General features: G+C 40.9%; 1 protein-coding gene across 1 annotated transcript; it reads left to right on the top strand.

Annotated features, from left to right (window-relative positions):
- Window positions 1-20662, top strand: si:dkey-16j16.4 (uncharacterized). The gene is made up of 5 exons (XM_067614747.1): window positions 1-612; window positions 10500-10581; window positions 10786-11297; window positions 15117-15170; window positions 19373-20662. Exons 1-5 carry the CDS (start codon window positions 544-546, stop codon window positions 19496-19498), a joined length of 843 nt encoding a protein of 280 aa, XP_067470848.1. The 5' UTR covers window positions 1-543; the 3' UTR covers window positions 19499-20662.
- The last annotated feature ends 2576 nt before the right edge of the window (window positions 20663-23238 follow it).

Genomic DNA, 23238 nt, shown 5'->3' with positions numbered 1-23238 from the left:
AGCACTCTGTGAGTTCGTGTAACTGGTGTGCATTTGGTTGTGTGTATGTGTGTGAGTGTGCGTGTCTGAATGCGAACAAGTTGATATTATTTTTAAATTTTCTTAACATCTTTGAATTAAGCAGTGGAAGTAAGTCGGGCCTCCGGCGAGTGGGCCGTCTTTCAGAGCCGCCTGAGGAACAGAAAAAGACTTTCCACAACAACAACGCAGACTCAAATGAACTCGAAAATAACAAGTTTGCTACGCACAGCCTTTGAAAACAAGCCACATCTACGCAGTTTAACGAATTTCGATTCATCTTCTTTTTCGACACTAGCTAACTTGGAGCTAAGAGTCTGCAGCTGCTCACGGTGTTTTTTTTTCTTTTTTTTCTTTCTTTTTTGTGGTTGTCAGTTTTCAGTCAAGTGATAACGTTAGTCCCGTGTGCCTTCTTTTAAATGAGCTAAAGTCGTTCATGTTAGCTAATGAAGTTGTAACCGTCACATAAGAGACAGTAATAAAAACGTAATTGTAGGGGATAAGCCATAAGCTACTCAAGCAAAAATGCTAAAGACTCTGACGAAGAAGCTAAGAAGACATTCACTCAATGAGATACATCCTTTTCAACTGAAGGTAAGTTTGTCTAAGTTACTTACTATTGTAATACTACTGTTGTAACATAATTTAAAGCCATGGGTAGAAGTTGTCAGTACACTTGTACAGTACTGAAATACTCAGTTCAGTACGGCTGAGAAGAAATGAGCTTGTTTGTGAACAGCGTGGCTTTACTTTTGTCTTGTGACTTGTTCATTTGTAGGCCAGTTGACTACGCAGTAGCTTAAACACTGCGAGTTATCAGCCTGTAACCAGAATGGGGTTATTGTGAGTTCATTAACACTTTCTCTCTTTCTGTTTCTCTTTCTTAAACACACACACACGTTTGCACAGCTATTGTTGTAGGACATTGCACTAACGTCTATTCATTGTGGACAGCCTAACCTTAACCTCACCTCAATTCACACCTTAACCCTAACCTTGACCAGGACCCCAGGAATAACATTTTGCCTCATTAGGACCAGGCGTTGGTCAACATGAGGACTACTGGTCCTGACAATGTCGGTGTTTATACTAGAAAAGGTCCCAATGAGGTAACAAAAACATGCACACACAAACTGGGAGACAGACAGCATACTTATTGTACAGTCATGAAAGCAGCTGAACCACTCTGTGGAAATAGTCTGTGTGTGTTCTGATATATTCAAGCACGTGTTGTTTGGAGGTATTTTCCGCCTCTAAGCACCTCAGACCCTTCATTACTATGTTAGAGGGAATTTTCTCTTCATGGCTTATAGGTCCTGACCTGATGTTTACAAGAAGAAACCAGAGATCCACATTGCTACACAAACACATCAGTAAACATGTGGCATGTCAACAAACTGTCCCGCTCCCAGATGGACACTCATTGACTCATCAGCAGCAGTTCAGCTGTTTGTCATTCGAGAAAGTAAATCATACGTGTGTGTGTGTGTGTGTGTGAGAGAGAGAGAGAATAATATGTCCTCACCAACTGGCCAGAGTTCTCTTGTGTGTAAGACAGGATAATCTATTTGAGTGACATATACATACCTGTGAAGCCAGTCCAGGTTCTTCATCTACAGAGGGAACGGCTTGTTTTCAAGAGGAAATGGTAGATGTGTGTGTGTGGTTTGCGAGGGGGAGCAGCAGTGGAAGCTAATTTGGACGTATACAAAGACTATAAAAAAAAAACATTTCAGTAAAAACCTTATTGTTGTGAAATATAATTGTCCCGACATCTACAGTCTTTACCCTGCAATTTTCCACAACTGAATCCTTGGAAGTGCTCCCCAATTGTTACCGCCTGCTCAGTTTACATAATGCCTCTTTTTTGGTGAGGAGAAGGGTGAATTGTATCCTGCATGGGTCACTAACTTGCCCCATCCACAACACTATTGTGCGTCAACCAACTGTATAGTCGCATGGCAGCCATTTTGTGCCAAAGGGCTCTCGTTCAAAGGCCTGGCTGAGGATACAGGGGAAAGTGTGCCGTCCCTATTGTCTACTTCTGTTTGTGTTTGTTGCTCTGCTCAGTGGTAGGATTCTTTCTGGACGCTCGTCTTTCTTTGCCCCAACAACTTTGGTGAGTACAGTGTCGTTACTATTGATAGGAATCAATAGACTGGAACTGTTCTTTAAAGGGGTACTCCATTGATTTACTGCACTTCCAAAAAGTTGCGAGAGAACTGATGCAGCAGAGGCCGAAATATCTGGACCCTTAGCCTCTAGTGTGGATCAGACAGAAACACCGAATGCTACTAGGGCTGCAACTGAGTATTTTCATAATTGATTAATTGTTTGGTCTATAAAATGTCCAAGAATGGTGAAAAATGTCAATCACTGTTTCCCAAATCTAAAGGCAACATCCTCAAATGTCTTCTTTTTATCCTGACCATAATTGATTAGTCCATGACCCAAATATATTTAGTTTAGTAGATAATAGATGACTCAAAATGATAGTGGATAAAATAGCTGGTGATTCATGTAGATTAATCAACTAATTGTTGCAGCTCCATTCAAAACAATGGATCGATTAAAAAGGTAGTTGGCAATAAATTTTCTCTCGATCGCCTAATTCATTTTTGTGACTCTTGTTACTACATTTCCCATAATGCAACTCAGTGGCAGATTTTGTTAGACCTTTCTTGCATCATAAATGGCTTTCAAACTGTAGCCTACATTCCCAGTTTGTAAAGCAGGCTTTTTTATAATTTTGTAATCTCATAGCACATGATGATGACATCATCAGGGTTATTTTCACCCTCCAGATCCAGAGAGGTCATTATACAACTGTTCTCACAGACTGAAGTCATTTCCATGACAAGCAAACTCATCTTCATGTGTCATTGGTGGTATGTCCTTTTAAAATTAACCAAAAGTCTTATTTGGTTAAAGGACTCAAGTACAGACAAGTACTGATGTTTAAGGTGTAGCCAGAAAACCAAGCAAAGGTACTGCTATCAGTCAGCTATTGATGGTCAGATGTGAGCCCGGTTTCAGTCCATGTTTCCTGTATGCCTTAATAGTGACGTCTATTGTTTTGAATATGATTATTAAAGCAGAATTCTGGCACCAGTTGGATTTAATTTCATGTTTTGTTCTAGCAGAGCGCTTTTCTACGTCGTCATGCTTTTCAGAAGTAGCACAGATAATATTTGAGTTTGAAGTAGGTCAGGGCAATTCGGCAAAAAGTTTTATCACAATAATTTTTTTTCAGTCGGTATCAATATATTTCATGATATGAATCAAGCTAATATTTTTGAACTTCAAAGTTCAGGATTTACTCTGAGTGGATTCAGAATGTGAAAATGACCAAGAATTGTATCGGCTGCAAACAGAAAATTACACAAAAATCAACTTAAAACTTCTCAGTGTAAACTTTTTGTTATGTAACAGCCTTCAAGCATTACAGGAGACTAAAAACTAAACTCACACAAACTTGGTTTCCAAACATGCAAAGTCAGAAAAGCTTTTCTTTCAGCTTTCAGATCCATTACTTACATTAGCTTCTTAAATCATGCCTTTTGCAAGAAATAAGCAACAGCATGTGTTAGCCTATGTCTTTGTGTCTTTTTGCTTTCTTGTGATATAGTGTAACACTAGAAAACACAGACAGGACAGTTTGTTGTTGGGGCTTTTCTGTCAGCAGCTCTTTGCTGGTTCCAGGGGACGGGTTCACTGGTGGTTGTGACCGTAAATGCATGCACTCTATGTGCTCCATTGAGTGACAGTGTTTCAGGTATGTTGATATTGTGGCAAGCTGCCACAATATCAACATTGCCCGCCACATATTGATTTTCTATTTTAGGAGCTGCGTGCCCCCTCTCTCTCTGTCTCTCTGTGTCTCTCTCTCTCTCTCTCTCTCTTTCTCTCTCTCTCTCTCTCTCTCTCAAACACATGACAACAGACGCATCTGTGAATAGCATGATATTAAACATTTCTCCGGTACAGTAGGTGGCAGCATGCACCTTTAACGTTCGTCTGTAGTCTGCCAGTAAAACCAAAGAAGAAGAAGAGGTGCGGCGTATGTGTGCTTTTCGTTAAGCTAACATGTCTCCTCACTTCCCTCACTTGTGTCTCTTACTTGCTTCTCAGCTCCTCCCAGCAAGGATGCGAGAGATGCGAGGAAGAGATGTGAGGACGGAAGAATTGATATTCATCAAACAGCTCATCAAGTCAGCTATCAATATATAGAAATTATTAAGTAACTTTTACTTAATTTCTAGGCTACATAGTGATAGCTGGAAGGAAAACACCTGATAATGGCTCCAGTTTTTTTTCATTTGATTATAGATCTATAGCAGCTTTAGTTTGTGAAAGTCTGACGTGCTTTTCACGCTCAGGATGATTTTATAGGAGATATGCAGCTGTGCAGCGCCATATTTTCCTGAAGGAACTGAGACGTACTTGAAACGGAAAAGAAGAAAGGAGAAGCATTTGGCTTATGAAGAAAAACAATAAAGTTACAGGAGTGTTTTTGTGATTGATTCATGATTCAGTAATTTTTATATCATGAATAAATATGAAAAACTGCTGTCGGTGCCGTCATTCCTGTTCCACAGGTGCTTTTCCTGATCTGCTGTATTATAATCACATATATTAATATTACTACATTAAAGCAGTTTCCACAACAGCGTGACTATACACTCTCCCGTCAGATCAGCAGACCATTCAATAGACACTCGATCAAAGAGGTAAAAAACTTCCACAGAAGATACACCTGTGGTTGCGAGGAAGCATAAATTAGCCTAATGAAAAGCACCACTAGTTGTTGGCTTTTCCCCGCGGAGAAGACGTCTGGCCAAATCAGTCTTGACATCATGCATGGTTAGTATCATGAACACCTCTGCGCAAATTTTTCCAAAACCGATACATTTAAGTTAACTCTGATAAGTTAGTGTATGTTCTTAACACTATCTTGGAGACCCAACTTTTCAAATAAGTTATTAACAAGCATGCAGGGCGGTAGCGGACCTCCCATCATCCCATGGAGGATGTAACATTAAACAAATGTTGAGAAGAATTTGCAACGAGAATTGAAAAAAAAAAGGACAACGCAATGTGCTTTACATAGAATGACAATACAATTCCAACATAATGCATTCATTCAGGTATTTATTTGTCATTAAGTGCTTGGCAATTAAAATATTTGCAGTGGAGCACCTTATATGCAGTATTATTTAATAATACCACCAGCTACCGCCACACATAGATTCTAATTCTGTGGAAAACATTTATTAGTCATATTATTATTATTATTATTATTATTATTATTATTATCATTATTATTATTATTGTTGTTGTTGCTGTGCATCTCTCTCTCTCTCCCTCCCCCTCCCTCCCTCCTTCCTCCCCCTCCTCTTTCTCTCTCAACCCAACTGTTTGAGGCAGATGGCCGCCCACCTAGAGCCTGGTTCTGCTCGAGGTTTCTTCCCATTAAAGGGGAGTTTTTCCTTGCTGCTGTCGCCAAGTGCTTGCTCATGGAGGAATTGTCGGGTCTCTGTAAATTAAAGAGCACAGTCTAGACCTGCTTTATGTGAAAAGTGCTCTGAGATAACTTCTGTCGTGATTTGGCGCTATATAAATAAAATGGACTTGTTTATCCACAGTATCTCCTTTGTTTATGGTTGTTGTGACCGCTGAGCTGTCGCTTTCTCTGTCAACACTTGAAGTTTCCTCCGAAGGAGCGCTCATCTCTTTGATGACTCTTGTATAATCAAAACAGTAGCATGTGGTTTGTTCAGCCAAGTCAACCAACCGTGTTTGTGGCGTGGACTGTTATAAATACTGCCATATGATTGGTTACAAATAGCTTTGTTCCTGTGATTTTATAGACTGTCATGCATTGTCAGGCATTGCTTCCTATTAACACTTATATCGAAGTTTCTAATTTTCTTATTGTTTAAATTTTATATGGCGATGACTTGAGTGTATATATTGTTTATATCGCACAGCCCTCGTTTAAAGTCTACCTCAGTGGTCACCGAGCTGAATGACCATTGCAGGATAGGGACTAAAGGTTTCTTAGGCCCTGTTACAGTACCATTCCCAGGAGCGTACTCTAATCAAGACTACTTACACTACTCTGTGGGGAAGATTCACTGGAGTGTGAGGGGAAAGAGAATCAACCACGTCTAACCCTGTGTTGTGTGTTTTCATGAGAGGGGGAATGGAGTGTGACAGTGTCCATGTCAGTGTGGAAGGGCAGAGCAAAGCTGATATGTGTGTGAACTGGGTGGTGTGTGTACACTGTGACATTGCCATTGATCCAGCTTAGCAAGCTGCTCAGCGATGCAAGGGACTGACAAGGATTTCATTCAACTGTTCTTGACACACAAACACACAACTCTTTGTCCTGGCATGTATGCACAAAAGCAGTTTTTATGCTTTATTCATGCAGGCTCACTTTCACTTTGCTCATGTGTCTCCCCGCGCTCTGAATGATATCAAGTATTCTGCTATTACTTTGCCTTAATAGACACATGTGTGTGACAATACAAATCACAAGCTCAGTTAGACAATCTATAAATTCTGAAGTTGTGCAGCTATGATAAAGACAAAGTGCCAAATGTGCAGCCTAGAATGTTTCATATTGGAGAAAACCTGCCAAATTATAAATGGCCATGGTCATGACATTTTGTCTCCCTGTCACTTTTTAAACAAATTTTCTAGGAATAATAGATAATAGGTAGTGCACAACAAATCATATCATACTTGATATTTGCAAATATGTGCACTGCATATTGCATCGCATAATAGTAGAATTGATTAACAAATCAAATCATCATGTAAACATTAATTCACCTGACTGGCATCCTTCCCTCAAAGGTTCAGACCTCTAAACGGAGCAGTGAAATACTTTGTGGACAATACACAATGTTAGAAACAGATAGAGAGGTTTTCTCAGGTGCACTGCAGGTCTGTGCTTCTCTCATGGCCGTAAGAAATCTTCACCTCAAACATAATTTGAATATTTGTCATGCAAAGTAGCAGTGGAGCCAGATTTAGTAGTTGGACGAGATGATGGAAAACACTACAAATGACTGACTTGAAGATAATATTTGAATGATGTTTGGAGAACGTATTGTTTATTCAAGGCTTTTACAGAGCTATGGCTAGCACGCTAATGTGGAAGCAGTAGCAGAGGGTCAGTTAGCTTTTTAAATGTAATTTTCACACTTGTTTTTAGCTTAGCACATTTCCTTCACCACGGTTTGTTTTCAGCGTGAATGCGATGCTAATGACTAATAAGCGCGTGGGGAAGGGTGTGACTGTGGGTGGTCCTGACCGAACATTGGATTGGGTTGTGTTTGTGCACCTCATGTATACATGGTGTACTTTCTACTTTGCATTTAGTTCCTTATCTTGCTGTATAAATATAACACTGTTACTTTTACTCTCATCAGAGTGCATGTGGGTACTTTTCCAGAAATACTTTTCATGTGGTGCCAGTACACAGCAGTGAATTTTACTAATCCACCTTATGAATTTCATAATCCAACCAGCACAGGTCCACCTGGACAAGTGATAGCTGGTGTTTTTGTTTTAATACATTTTACCTGTACTGTAATAATCCATCTTTATAACTGAAGAAAGAAAACAAAAACACACTACTAATTTTAGTTGGTATGTAGTATCACTCCAGCCACAGCTTAATTTTTTTCTGGCCAGTTTTTTTCTCCTTATCAGGGAAGGAGTGCTGGAGTTGTACTGCTGTTCATCCGAAACTGACACTTCTGGAAAGGCGGTATCGATGCTTAGCTGCAGGGATTAAAGTATGAAGCAGCCTATCCAGGTTGGAGTGGTGCAATCCAGGCTTAACCACAGCATTATACACACAGCTTTATAAAGAACTGGAAGTGACAAGAAAACCTAGCAAGAAGAAGTGTTTGTCCCAAGAAGTTTTATAAGCATATTTTCATCAAGTACATCAAATATTGTCAGATCCAGCTGTTAAACTTGAGTGTGATGATAACACGCAGACTATAAATTCATTCTTGTACATCAGTTTAGTTGCTGATTCTAGATTTTATGGACATTTTCAATAACAAAGTCTATTTTGTATATGTTAGAGCAAAATTGCACGAGAACATCAATTTAACACCATATTTCAGAAAAGATGGTGTTACAGTTTGTTATAATGCTTCCTTACATTTTGATACCAGATAATTGTGAGAAATCAGATGTCATGACATCTCTCACGTTTGCAAAGTCTAGAAAACCCACGCTCGACTGAGGTTCAAAAACTGTACTGGGAGTGAAACAGCATTCAAATACTTGTGTGTGCACTCAGTCTTTGTTTTACACTCCCAGATGTGATTTGCATGTCTGAACTTTTTATGGTCTGTTGACACAGACCTTCTTTGCATAAGTAGTTATTCCCCAGATAGAGTACTAGTTATTCAAGTTGTGGTTCGTGTCAATGTGATAACAAAATACTTATGTGTGCTACTTCAGACATCAGCCAATATCCTTTAAGTGAACCACACACGTTCTATATTTCTGTTATTGTCTGATCCATTAACAGCATCTTCTGAGGTGGTACCCAAGGGGAAGAAAAGACCAAATTGTTACTGTCAGTTTATATTTGACAGTAAGTGCTCTGTGGAGAAGCATCAGACTTCTAGATCAAAAGATGCAGAGAACTTGTTACCTCTGCAGCTTTAAATGGTAAAATATCTAAGAACTATGAGTAATCATCCTGCTGATCTCACTGAGCATGAATACAGATGTAAATGTCTCTGACTAAACTGATGCCTCTTCTGAGTACAATTAAGACATGAGGTTTATGAACCACCAGTGTCGCTCCATTCTTAGTATCCGGCTGCAGTAACTTTTAATAGGATTTCAGCTGCTTCATGGATGCTGCCCAACAATAATTCACTAGAGTGTAGAGTCTAGCTCAAACCCCAAGCCAGCCACTTGCCAAAATACATTTCCTTCCCACAGTTATTCCTTGGTGTAATTTTCCTGCGGAGTTCATGAAGTGACGCTGTTTAACTCAAGACTCCATCATACGAGAGCCAAGTCTTGTACACTGGCTCTGGGCCTGTTCATTGAGAATCTGTCCCGCAACTCTTGTACCATTGAAAGGCAAGACAGCTGCACTCAGGCCTTATCCAGATATCTTAAATGTCAGTAATGGTGATCTTACCCTGAAATATTAGACTATATCCTATGCTATCATATGCTATTTGATACCTTGAAATGTAGTATTCAGTACTGTGCTGGGTCATCAGTCTATATATGCAGACTCTATTTCTAATGTTTTACCATCAGACTTTAATTTAGCATTTTTCTTACACTACATTACATAGAAAGGATCATATGGACGTGTGTCATTTTGTGGGCATTTTCAGAAACCACATTATGTGTTTACAGTAGAGTGTGTGAGATTCAGCTAAGTTATGTGACAAGATGATTTTGATTTCACCAAAATAACATGTTGTGGGACAGTTTGTAAATTATACAGTGGAATTCACACTTAAAATGAATTGAATGCTGTCTGCTCTTGTTGGGCTTTGAGACCGTGGCTCCTTTCTCCCCTTTCCCTCTTTCTGAAGAGCTTCAGAAAGAAGAGGAGGTGTGTGTGTGTGTGTGTGTGTGTGCGTGTGCATGTACGTGTGTGTGTATTAGAGAGTAGAAGGGAGGACACTGTGTATGTTGGTGTGTATGTATGTGTGTAAGCATACACACACACACACACACACACACACACACACACACACACACACACACACACAAGCACAGATGGCAGCTGCTCAGCGAGGCCTCGGAGTGGTAATTACTGAGTGTGAGGCGCATTACTTAACTCTTAGCGTTGCAGTCTGCAGGGTATCTGTATTGTTGCTACTGCTGTAGATGAGGAATTGATTTTAAAGAGACAGTCTGTGGGAACAGAGAGTTGCCTGAACTTGGACAGCATCCTGACTCTACCAGTCCTGCTTTTTGTGACTTAAAGCATTCATATTTTATGTAATGCAGCTGTAGAAATTATCTCACTCTTTTTTTTTTAATGGAGGCCCATTATAAATGATGTTGCAGATTAGGAATTTGTTTTTTGGTCAGCTAGGGAAATTGCAATGGCTAATGTTTTACTTTTTACTTATCTGGACTTGAACTGAATCTGTGTTGATGTACTTTTGATAAACTGTAATGAATGTTTAATTGGATATGTGTGCCAGCTTTTGAGCTTCTGAACTGTGACTGACTAAGTATTAAGTGGCACTTTGTAATTGATATTCTTGTCCTCAACTGATTCAGTGAAACTGAATACATCCGTCATAATTGATCCCAGAGCAAATAAAATTTTTGAATTAAAAAAAGAAAAAAGGGGAGGCTTTTTGGAGGGTTATTTTCCAACTCTTACCCATGTAAGGGTTAATATTCCAAGTATTACTATGTGGCATATTTGACCTACAGTTTAAGCTCAATCCTTTTTCCAGATTTCTTACCATGGCAGTGGTGAGGGAGGGGAGAGTGATGACTCAGAGGGAGAGAACCAGGAGCTTGCACAGATTGACAGAGGTATGTGCCCTCTGCCCACCAAATGATTTTCATTATAAATAGATGATGATAGTCTCCATCACATGTTGATTATTATGCTTGTCAAGGAATGCCCTTAAATTGACCAATCACAAATTCAGTGTTGTAAATTAAGAGTATTTCCACTCTTTTGTATCACTGTCTCCCCCTTCTTCTTTAACATTTCCTGTGTATTGACTCCTCTAGAGAGACGGAGAAATTGCGCCCTCACCCCTTTGGCCACCAGCCAGCAGCACAACCAGGGTCCCCTCTCTCCAGCCCGATTACGACGCCTCCGCCTCTTGCTAGATGCCAATCTGGATCGCCACTCTTCAGAGGAAGAGCTGGAGCGAATCAGCTGCGGGGACAACAGGAAGTGGGTGTCACTTCCCCAGCGCCACAGCGATCACCACAGTAGCACCTCCAGCGATGAGGAGGTGCGGGACCTCTGTGGCTGCGGGTCACCAGCTGCCTCTGCCAGGCCGCTGGTTGAGCCAGGTGCTTGCCTGGCCGCCTCCCCCAGCCCTGTGCTCTTCAGCTCCAGCCCACCACGTAGCCTCAAGCCGCCCCCCATGCGCTTTCAGCTCCAGGTGGTGAAGCCAGTGGCACGGCCAATCATTTTGACCCACTTTGACCAGTCAGCACCTTACAGAAAGTATCGACATAGCTACGGCGGGGAACCAGGGAGGCCCAGTCTTGACCTAGAGAAAATGCAACAGGTTAGTAGTCCACACTATAGTTTAATACTTTATCACTGCCCAATATGTCAAACGGTATCTCATAATGTAACAGTCAGATTGGCATGACACTCATTGTACACATTAAAACTTACACATTACACATTAAAATCATCACCATGTTATTCATTCCATGTAACACTTTAAACTAGGAGTGTGAATCGGGTAGACGGCCTTAAAACATGACAGTGGTGGAGGAAGATCCTTCACATAAATAAAACTAGCAATACATTATAAAACACTCCATTACAAGTAAAAGTACTTTATTAAAAATGTTACTTAAGTTACATATTGCCAAAATGTACCTTATGTATCAAAAGTAAAAGTACTTAATGCAGAAAATGGTATACTATTATATATTTTATTATTAGATTGTTATTAGTGCTGCATTAATGTGTAAGTAGCATTTTAATACTGTATTGTAGCTGGTGGAGGTGGAGCTAATTTTAATTACTTTATATCTTATTGGGTAGTTTAATCTAAAGCAATGCATCATATTTTGTAATCTCATTATATGTTATAAACAATAATTTTAAAGTAATGAGGAAATATAGCTGTCAAATGAGTACAGTAGGCTCAGTGATGTAGAAGTAATATATTATAGATATACTCAAGTAAAGTACAAGTACCTCAAATTCGTACCTCAGAACAGAACTTGAGTAGATGCAAGTACATGTAAAATGACAATGTAGCAATGTTCTATTTAACTATTATCTGCGTAATTGTTACATCACTTATCTCTCACATCACTGTCAGACTATTTAACTCTCAGTTGATATCAGTTGGATGTTTAGCTTGGAGACTACCTTCATTCTTAATTACCAGGGTCCAAAATAAAGTAATATGACACACACACCTAATCGCCTTTGTTATTTTGTTCTTGTTCTTTGTGTAGTTTTCTCAGCTGCTTTATCTACAGAATAGAAGAGAGGAACAAATATTTCTTTGAATTAAACGGTACATTTCAGAAATATGATGAGCTGAGGTTTTGCATATCTTTGTTACAGGATATGGTAACCACTATGGTGGTTTGGTAATGTCTTCCTGTTAGCTAAATTCATTTTATACTCCAAAATACTTAAAAGTATTCACAGATAACCACTTTGCCTAACAAAACATTTCAATATTAGATGAAGTATATATGTTGGCAATATCAATACAGTTATTATACACTACCTGCCACTGTAGTAATATGTGTATTTCAGAGAGAATGTTGAAAGTACCAAACAGCAGATGAGCATTACGCCACCCACTGAACAACACAAACAGTTATGTTGGGCTGCGGATTTGCTCCATAAATACAAAGATGTCCCTGCAGTCTAACCAGCTTCCCTCCACACACACATGGCCACACAAATGTGCACGCTCGCACAAGCAAACAAAGTCTTCCCTTTCCATAGCCGGACGCTCGCCACCACGGTGGTCTGGCTGGAGAGGGATGAAGGAGAGGGAGGCACGGACGGCAGATGTCCGCCCTCATTTCTCACAAAGGCTGGCGAGCGAGGGGAAACGATGGAGGGGTGGAGGCAGAAGGAGAGGATTAAATAAACAACAGAAAAACGACAGCCACTAATGAGTCATGGAGAAGCTGGTCCACTAATCATTAAAATCCAATAGACTTGTTGGCCCACACCATGGATGGGAAAGGGTGTGTGTGCGCCTGAGCGTGTGTGTGTGTGTTTGCAGAGAGAGAAACTGCAGGTTTCAGGGGTCCATATGTCCATGGGGTTTTTAGAGGGAAAGAACAGATGATGAGAGACAGCGGGCAGCAATGAGAGGGGTGAAAAGGAAAAAAAAAGAAGAGAGAGAGAGTGTGTGTGTGTGTCGCGCTGGGGTACGCGTCTATCATCCTGCCTGTCTTTTTGTGTCTGCATGTGTGCATCCTCCTGTCTATGAGTTTGTTGCTGTATCTGTGTGTGTCTGTATGTGTGAGAGTGTGTGCACACTCAGTCAAGTGGAATGGGAGGTGCTGCAGGGAATACAATAGGGGGCCTATAGAGGTAGCTAGCAGACAGGGCTCCAGTCTCCCATTAACCCTTTAGCTGGACAACTTCCAGTGTCTAAGTCCGCCTTGACTTCCACACTGTCACCATGTAATTTCTTTTATGGATGCTGCTTGGGAGTTTAAACCAAAGCAGAAAGACGAGTTCTTTTAAAAAAGCAATTTAAAGGTGTCAAAACCAGGGGAATTGTGTGTGATATGTGTGGTCGGTGGAAGAGCAGTGCACAACTAATATCTAGAATGGGTTGCAAAACACTTTTCATGTCCTGCTCCCTGATAAATTCATTTAAGACAGCAGACTTCTAAAATATCTCTTGTTGCAGATCTAATTATATAATATAATAGTTTTTTTTTTTGTTATGTATGAACTGGTGAAGATTCATCTATGATGTGGGATGAGTGAAAGCTGTGATCAAAGTTGTCATTGTTTGACTCTACTGATCCATGACTATCTAAGACAAGCTTACAAGGCTACTGTGGTCAAATGTGACCAGCATGAGCTGCAACCTTACACTCATTTATTTCATAATTTTCTTACAAGCAGAGTTAAAAAGTCAACATGTAGTAGCCCTTTTACTACTATACCTTCTTACTCGCCATTTTACAATCATAACATAGTTTTTGAGACTTTTCCTAACGTCTAAAGAGCCATCAGTCACAGCTGACATCATCCTCTGATTTATTTCACTAAGGGTTGTACTAAATTTTTGTCTAGATAAGGCAACTCAAGGCATACTTATTCAGATAAGCATGTTTCATATTTTACACCAAGTCATTTCAATTTAAAATGTCATAAGTCACTGAAAACAAAACATATATAATAATTAAAAAAGTATCCACTCTCAAAGCACATCCTAAAACAATTACAAAGATAACCTTCAACACTTTTCCCTTTTTATATGTTGTTTCTTGTGTTCTTCATGTCTGTGTCATTCCCGACCTGTTGGACGTCACTCATGTATGTTGAGGGGGCTGGTGTAGGCAGGATGACTCTGTTGTAGTTGTGTAGGTTGAAACAAGATCAGGACAAAATGATCAATATAAGTCAAATATTGAGTAAGATAAAGTTAGTTCTTATAAAGTCATGATATTTTTGATAATTACATAAAACTGAGTCACTTGATCCCATACAGTATTAAAAATGTGCATATTTTTGCCACCTTATCTTTGTTATCTTTTTTTTTTTTTTCAAACAGCTTGCACCTAAATGGACTGTAGTGCCATTGATAAAAAAAGATAAGGGTTGGCAGGAGGTGAGCATGAGGGCAAGTGCACACCAGCTCTCTCCCACATCACAACAGCAGGAGTCTTGTGTTTCCATTCTTTCCTGTGCTCCCTTCCCCCTTAGAAGCTACATCCCCGACTCGAGACAATTCGATGATTGTGTGGTCCCTCCACCCCCGCTGGTTTTTTTTTTTTTTTTTTGAGAATAGTGGAGCTGCGTGGACATGGAGGGGAGTGGGAGACAGGATATTGCATAAGTGTCATTGACTGACTGTTTAGTTTAGTGAGACAGCTGGATTTAACTCACTTCCTTGATCATCTTGAATCAATGTTAATTGACTGCCAGTGTTCAGGTCTTGTCACATCAGATGTTCTTTAAATTTTGAAAAGGTTTAAGTAAAATATACTTAGAATCAACATTCACATGCACATAAGCCTGGTATGTACAGTTACTCATCTGGGTTCCAAAAGTTTATTGAACTGTACACCAGCATGCTGCAGAGGTTTTACTCATGTTGAGGGAAAGGAACTATATGCTCTTCATAGCTGTCATTCTACATTCTTCTTCTCCACAGAAAATGCTGCTGAAAAAGAACTGCGGAGGGAAAACACGGACTATAAAGATTCGGGTGAGTTCATTTTTATTCAACATACACTTTCCCATAGTAAATGAACAAAAACCCTCCTGTAGAATTTTGCCATGATGAATGTGCTCAGTTTAAAACTTTGCTGTGATGGCTGTCATAAAGATAAGTTGTTTACACAAGTGGTATTAATTTGAATACACACACACACACACACACACACACACACACTCACACACACTGGTGTTCCTTTTATGCTGAACCATAATAGGCAGTCCAGATCAGGGTGTCCATTACAGCAATGATAAGGTTGCTCGGCCCCCATGAACAGCCCAGCCTGTCTTGTCGCCAGCACCTTGATGTCCATCCAACTGCATACTGTGACAGCATCTGGCAACAGCGTTTGTTCCCATGCCATGCTAGCAACAGAGCCATGCCTGAGACGTCTGCAAATCTGATAGCACTATCAAATTCCTTTTGCAAACAGCGGCGAGCTAAACTCTGTTTACTGCACTGATACCTAAGACAAAGGAACAAGAAGGAAAAATGCAGTCTTGTCTCTTTTTCAGGTTGGTCTCGTTTGATCTCTTGATCTCACTCAACAACCTTTAATAGCTCAGCTTTACACTTGTCCCATTAGCGGTCTTCGAAGTGTACATTTACTCACCTAAATAGCTTTGTAAACACAAAGGTATTTTCCCAAGATTGCATCCTGAAGGATCTTCCCCTAAAGTGGTTTTCCTAACACAATGTCTAATAATCATCCACCAACTCAGCACTGCCACTGTGCATAGGTTCGGTGGATAGTGTTTGTAGTGAGTAAGGGAAGCACGCTGGAGAAGCAGAGTCGATTGGAACAAGCCCGGGCATCTTGGCACAGAGCGTGGCACTCCAGAAGGATGCACAGTGTGGTGAGAAAAGTGACGTTATTATCACCTTGTGTGGGATAGTGTCAATGGAACCTCATCACACACTTGTTTATGTACACACGCACACACACACACACACACATACACCAACTGTAACAGCATTTAGGTTGCTCCAATCCTCCACATAGAAGCGAGAGGTATGTACGAGCGGGACCAATCTGTATAAAGTGATCTTTGAGAGTGGTTGAGGGAGAACAAGTGAGCGGCGATGAGAGATGGAGTTGAGGAGGAGGAAGAGGAGGTGGAGTGTTTTGCGGTTCCCTCGTGGTGTATTTCCAGGGATGAAGTCATTTTCCATTTATAGCCTGGCCGGCTGCTATCTGTTTAGCTCCACTGATACACAGAGATATTGCTCATTATCCTCTGTTCTCACTGGTGTAGTTGGTAGTGTTGTTGTCCTCGTCAGTGACGTCTGTAGGCATTGGGTATGTTCCAGTTGATAGATTTCCTTGAAGTGAGTACACAGCGAGTCTTGGGATTGATGAGCCATTTGGAGGCTTGTGTTGACTCTTGCTACCCTTTGTACCACTCCGTACCGTGAGCCATCCCATCTCTCCTCCTCTGTTACATCTTTTCTCTGCTGCTTTCTCTCTCCCACCTCTCTCTTTCTCCCCCTCTTTTATCTGTGGACCCTCAGTTTCCTGGCCTGGATCCAGGAGAGACACTGGATCTGGATGGGGCCCCAGCTTTGAGATTGGATTCAAGCATTCAAGCATGGGAGTTGTTAAGGGGTTGAGGAGGTCGATGGTGGTGGTAGTGTGTGTGTGTGTGTGTGGGTGTGTGTGTTTTAAGGGGGGTCATGTGGAAGCAGTATGAAAAACACAGCTTTGGTCGCTGCTGCTGAGGCCTTCCCCCTCAAGAGGGGTGGGGGGGGGCAATAGGAGAGTGGGGTGATGAGAGCTTCCCAGGCTGTAGCAGGCAAGAGTGATGGCGTCTGGTTTCAGCCACTGTACAGAAAGATTTGGGGGAGGGCAAGGCGAAGATTGATTGAGGTGAGGGAAATGGTGCAGATATGGAGAGGATGGAAAGGAAAAACTCAAATGAAGGAAAATGTGCTTTGATTTTTGATTGAGGGAAACTTCATGACTTGGATGTGATGTGAAGACATTCTTGGTCCTAGCATTAGGACACACCGATTTTAAAGGAATACTTTGACATTTTGGAAAATATGGTTATTGAAGAATTAGAAGGTTGATACAACTCATGTCTGTCCATCAAATATAAAGCTACCGCCAGTGGCCAGTTAGCTTGTCTTAGTATAAAGACTGTTGGAAATGTTTTTTCCACTTTGGTCTTTGCACAGGTTAAATAAATGAGATATAACATGTTAATTAGTGAGCTTAGTGAATTTTGTCACCTTTGAGCAGAGCCATGGTAGCTGTTTCCACCTACTTCCAGTGGGAGACTCTTGACAACCACTATGTCATGTGACCGATGAGGTAACTGAGCTAGCGCTATCGTTAGCAAGCTAATCAGCTAGCACATTTACTGCCGACTGAAGACTATATTGGCTATGCCAGCTATTACAGTGTTATCTATGAGACCACGCTAGCTGTGGATTGGACATTGTTACTTTATTTGAGAAAATGGTACTACAGACACATTTCAGTAGGAACTGATTACTGAAATTTATATTTGTTGCTTAGTAATTACACAGTATTGGGGTCTCCATGATCTGATACATTTGTTGACCTTGTGAACAGAGCTGGTGAAGTCTGTTACCGAGGTAACAGAGCTGTAATACAGAAATTGTCGTCAAGAGTCTTGTGCTTCCAGTCTTTGAGCTTAGCTAAGCTAACCTGTTGCTAGCGGTAGCTTCATATTTACCATCAGAATGGTATCAATCTTCTCATCTAATTCTCAGCAAAAAAAGTGATGATGATATTCCCCAGAATGTCAAACTATTGCAACAACAGAAGGCTTGGTAACACGGGTTGAAATTATTTCACATGTGCAGATTGGGGGCTAAATTACTGATCAACAGGACTAATCTATAACAAAATTAAATTTTGGGGAAGAGGCGTGAGATAAGTGAGATATTACTGGTGTTTTAACTCGGCCTTCCAACTGCTCCATGTGATGGTACTGTTTTCCACAAACTGAGGAACTTGTACCTGTGAGACTTGTACTTTGTTTGACCCGTCTGGGCCCTAAATGTCCATCAAACTGCAGATGTGACCAAGAGACAACTCTGAGGGGATTGCTAACATGGATAGGGAGCCATCCTGATGTACGACTCCCCCGCAGCTGGACTGACTTGCAGCTACCATATGGAGAACATCTTAACACAGTTCACATCTATCAAGTTTACTGTAACTTGTTCATGGGCTGTGATTTGTTTCTCCACTTCTCACTTTTTGCCTGTTTATATTAACATCGGTAGATAAAAGCGCTCTAAGTGATATTGGGAATTGTTGCCATGTTACTGTGGCTCAGTTGTCAGTGTTGAATCCCTAAAGATGTTGTCTGAAGTCATAGCAACACCTGTAGCCTCACATGCACCGTTAATGGAGCTTATTTCATATGCACTGATGTCACTGAGTACTTTTCCAGTAGCAATGAGGCACTCTCTCACTATCTCACTGCTGCAGTGGAAGCCAGTTGCAGAGATGCATCCATGTCAGTTTTCCTAGAGGTGCTTGCATAGAGAAACATTGTTGACACTGAGCACACACACAGCCCACACTCACTTAAGTTCTCTCTCAGACCCATGGGAAAAGCTTCTAATTACACTGAGTCTATCTATCTCGAGGTCCTAATCTCTCTCAGTCCACCTTCTCACTAACTTCACTCCCCCTCAGCAGGCTCTGGAGAAAGTGCTGCCTCACTGCCAAATCCAACAAAGTCATTTCCTGTCGTTTCCTGTTGGGAGGAAAATGACCAGGGCTAATTTTAGACAGCGGGCTTGTAGAGCCACAAGAAACGAGGTTCAGCTCAGAGGGGGATGTCTCTGTGAGTGGAAAAGCATTTATGTCACCGAACCTGCAGCGTGAATGAAAAACAAAGTCACAGTGCAAGTGTTCTAACGAGGTGCAGTCATTTTCCCACCACTGCTAGTCTGGTTTTATGTTCCTTTTCTCACAGTCTCATGACACGACCACACATTTATGCTGCATCAAGAAAAAAACAAAACAGTGTCACTACTGACGTGAACTGACGACTACCAATAATACTATAACTCAAGGACAGCAGGTAATCCTGGCCCTTTGGCACATGCCATTTCCATCCGATAAAGCTCAAAAGCTGGATTAACCCAAACACCTACTTCTGACAGGCCTGTCACTCACCATGACCACTTGTCTCTCTTTCTGTCCGCAGAATTTGACTGGCAGTCGTCCTCCGCCCAGGTACACGTACGATCCCTCCATCTTCGCCTTCCGGTCCCTGAGCACAGTGCCCCCCTGCAGCCCCCTGACCCCGTCCGAGGATCCTCCCTGCTCATAAGGAAATTCATTCACTGCCAGATAATCCTCTTCCCCCCCTCTTCATTCCCAGATGGCTGCTTTTTTTGTGGCTTCTGCAGCGAGACCAAGGAGTGACTGTTATGAAACAGACCGCTAGAAAGACTTTTGTTTGATGGTCGAACTATTGCACACTCAGGTAATCCCACCCTGTAACGCTGTCACTTTGATCATTATTCTCCATGTGAAATCAACAGGAACATTTGGAGAATAAAATGGCCTAAACAAAACATTTCTAAGGATATTTCAGGTATTGCATATTATATTGCTGTCTCTGAAAAGATCCTGTGATTGGAGAGGGAATGATCAAGAAACAAATATGGACTATGGACCAGAGGTGGTACAAAGGGACAAGGCTACAACCTGACTTTAGTTTTGGGCTGGATCAGTTTCAAGGGAAATAATGCATGTAAGACAATCAAATGGTTCCAAGGTTTCTTCCTTTGATGTGATTACTGGACATCTTGTAAGGTTCTTGGTAACTACATATTCTAAACATGGCGAGGTGAGTCACCTGATATCTTGTTATTGTCGAGATGAACATAGACAGTGGTCAAATTCGTCTGTCTGAAAACCTACTTCGTTGGATGTGTTATTTGAATATGCAGGTCATGACGAGCTATAACAAAATGTATGATTGTAGTTGAATAGTCAACCTTTGACCTTTGATGATGTACGTTTCTTAATGAATTTTAGTCCAGGTCAAAGTTAAGTACTTGTATCCTCTTTTCTTGCATGAATTCCACTGTTTTGCAGAAAGAGCGGTATGTTGAAATAAGGAAGTATGAGTATAGTTTGCTGCACATTTGGCAAGTGTATCTGGTGCTGTGTTATGCATAGCCTACTTGTAGTGTGCCATTTTTTTTCCAATATTGTACCTCATTACTTTCTAGGTAGAAGAGGACCACTGGTATATCTAAGACATCCCAGTGTTTTCTAAAGATCTCTTAATGCCTTGAAATGACATTCCTGTTGTGTTGAATGAAACTTGAGGTAGTTCTCAGCTCTTGAAACGAGCTGATTAATTGATTAAACACAATGTCACCACTGTAACTAAGATTTTGCCGAAGTGAATGTAACATTGTGACATGTTTTCGTCCCTTGTTGCACAAAATGAATCAATAAATGCCCTGTGGCCTCTTGTTAAGGAGGTGATTTTTATTTGAATCAATATCATCTTGTGACATAAATACAGAGAGAGCATCAATTCAAGGAAAAACATGAATGAAAGAGTGGTGAGACATAACAAATGCAGATGCTTCCATTCAGGACTCATTGAATGGTTGAGGATGACTTGCTAGACCTAAACTCAACTGAACACTTTTGGGAGATTTTGGAGTGATGTGATAGACAGTGCTCTCACTACTATCATCAAAACACCAAAGACGGAACATCTTTTGGAAGATTGCTGTTCGTCCCTCTGGTAGAGTGCCGGAGACTTGTAACATCCATGCCAAGAAGCATCAAAGCTGTTATGGAAGCTTGTGGTGGCCCAAAACCTTTTTTTAAATTTGTCACAACATACTTTTTAAGATGTTTTACTCTTCTTGAAACTCAGCATTAACTATATATTTTACAGAGGTGTGGTATTTCCACAGAATTTATTGGTGAAACAGCTTAAATCCCATATTCAACACAGAAACTTTAAAGCTGCACTAATCAGTATTTTTTATGTTAACAATTGGTCAAATGACTGTGTGTTATGTGAAAGAAGCTGCCTGTGGAGGCAAACTCTCATAGAATTATCAACTGAATTTACAGTTCCCCTCAGCTCAACGTAGCATATTAGCATCTCTCAGCTCACTGTTTTGGATTTAAGGACCCAACTTAAATATTTTGGTTCAGTCTCAACACTCATGAACCTGGTTTCCAGCTGCAGCTGGCAGCTGTTTTTAGTGAAAAGGCTCTGATAAACCCACTGTACACTAAATGTCAAGCACAAAATGGACAAAGTTCGAAACTAGCTAACGTAGCTGGTGAACATAATGCAGATATTTCCCTTAGGAGTTGAAAAACAGAAAAAGACAGTGAATATTGGACTAACATTCATTAGGTGGAGAGAAACATGACTTCAAATAAATGCTAATGCTACTCTAACTGCTTGGTGGTGTAAATGCTAACATGTTAGCCATATCAACTTTGTAAGATGTGTCAATTTTGTATTTTCAGCTTGGTCCTCTGCCCTCGACGTGGCCAAACAAATCAATGCAGCTTTAATATCATGTCTACCAGTTCATCTCACTAAATTCAAAACAAAATGCGAATGGCAGACACATGTAATACATTCTACTTGTTGACAGTGGATGTCCAGCAGATAGCACCCACCATCATGAGGTTGTTTAATTCCTTCATTCACCCATGTTGCCCAAACTAGTTAACGCTAGGTTGCTTGTTCAAGATGTTATAAGGTTAGTTTGATCTTATTGCACAAATGACACAGATAAAAAAATATGTAAGGCCTTAAAATAGAATATCTTGAGCATGCCAAGTAGCCCTGTAAACACTATACTCAAATTAAGCCTGTATGGAACCACTGCACCTTATCACAGGGTTATATTTTATCAGTGGAACATCATTTTCAATATGTGTAAAACAATGACGTGCCAGGTGGAAGGACAGAGGACTTGTCTCATGTGTTTGAGGCAGGGAAGACTGTTTTCCATCAGTGATTAGTAGGTCACAGCACAGAACATCACGGCAAAGATCTGCAGCCAAGACCGCAAGCCTCTTTGTGCCAGATCATACCCTGAGAAACGCTCTTTGTGTGTGTGTGTGTGTGTGTGTGTGTGTGGGAGCTTGAAAGAGAAAAAGCAACTCTGACGTCAAAACTGGGTTGGGTGTGAAGAAGGCCTGGTAGTGAACACCAGAGAGGACGGGCGGGTGGAAAATTTAGGGGAAAGCGAATCTATGAGGGTATAATGGGGTGAATGAATGTGAAGTGTGTAAAAAAAAAGCTTAGAGCAACTTGCAGGTTATGTACAGACAATTTTATTATACATTTATATAACAAAAATACACTTTACATATCTTAAAAGAAGTGGAAAGTATGACAGTAACCCAGCGAACAGAGTGGGAATCCTGCTCCGGGCAAACACACACACACCAATAGCTGACTCGCTCATAAAGACAATCTTGTTAAAAAGAGAACTTCGAAAAGGTCGGGTAGTGTGTGTGTGTGTGTGTGTCTGTGTGCGTATGTGCGTAGAGACACAGACACACACACACTCCACTTACTGTAGCTTGAGTCATTATCAGCTTGTGTTTCATCCAGTAAGCCATCCAAGTGTCCAGATGGTCAGAAAAGCTGCTTCAATGCTCTCCCTCTTTCTCCCTCCCTGCTACACACACTCTCCTTGGGAGAAAATAAATAAATAAAAGGTTATGCCAGCGATCGACTGAAGCCAAATAGGGGAGGGATACAGATTGGATGTCAGGTGGATTTAACTGAAAGAGGAGCAGCCAAAGACCAGAAAGCTGAATTCAGATCAGTTAGCTCTCCTGCTCTGTCCCTTTCTATTTTCTGCTTGGATGATATATAAGAGTGAAAAAAGGACAAAACTCAAGTGCGGCCCATCTCTATTATTTGCAGCGGGTGAAAAGAGCCAGCGGGCCTGCTGCCCAGTGTCTGCTCTGAGGAGGGGGTGAAGGGGGCAATTCCCTAAAGCTTGCCAACGTAATGTGAATCAGAATGGTGTGCTTTTTTTTTTTTTTTTTTTTTTTGTT

The sequence above is a fragment of the Thunnus thynnus genome, chromosome 16, assembly GCF_963924715.1.
Source record: "Thunnus thynnus chromosome 16, fThuThy2.1, whole genome shotgun sequence".
NCBI classification, from domain to species: domain Eukaryota; kingdom Metazoa; phylum Chordata; class Actinopteri; order Scombriformes; family Scombridae; genus Thunnus; species Thunnus thynnus.
The sequence above is the reverse complement of the archived record's forward strand: the minus strand, read 5'-3'. Positions and strand labels throughout refer to the sequence as shown.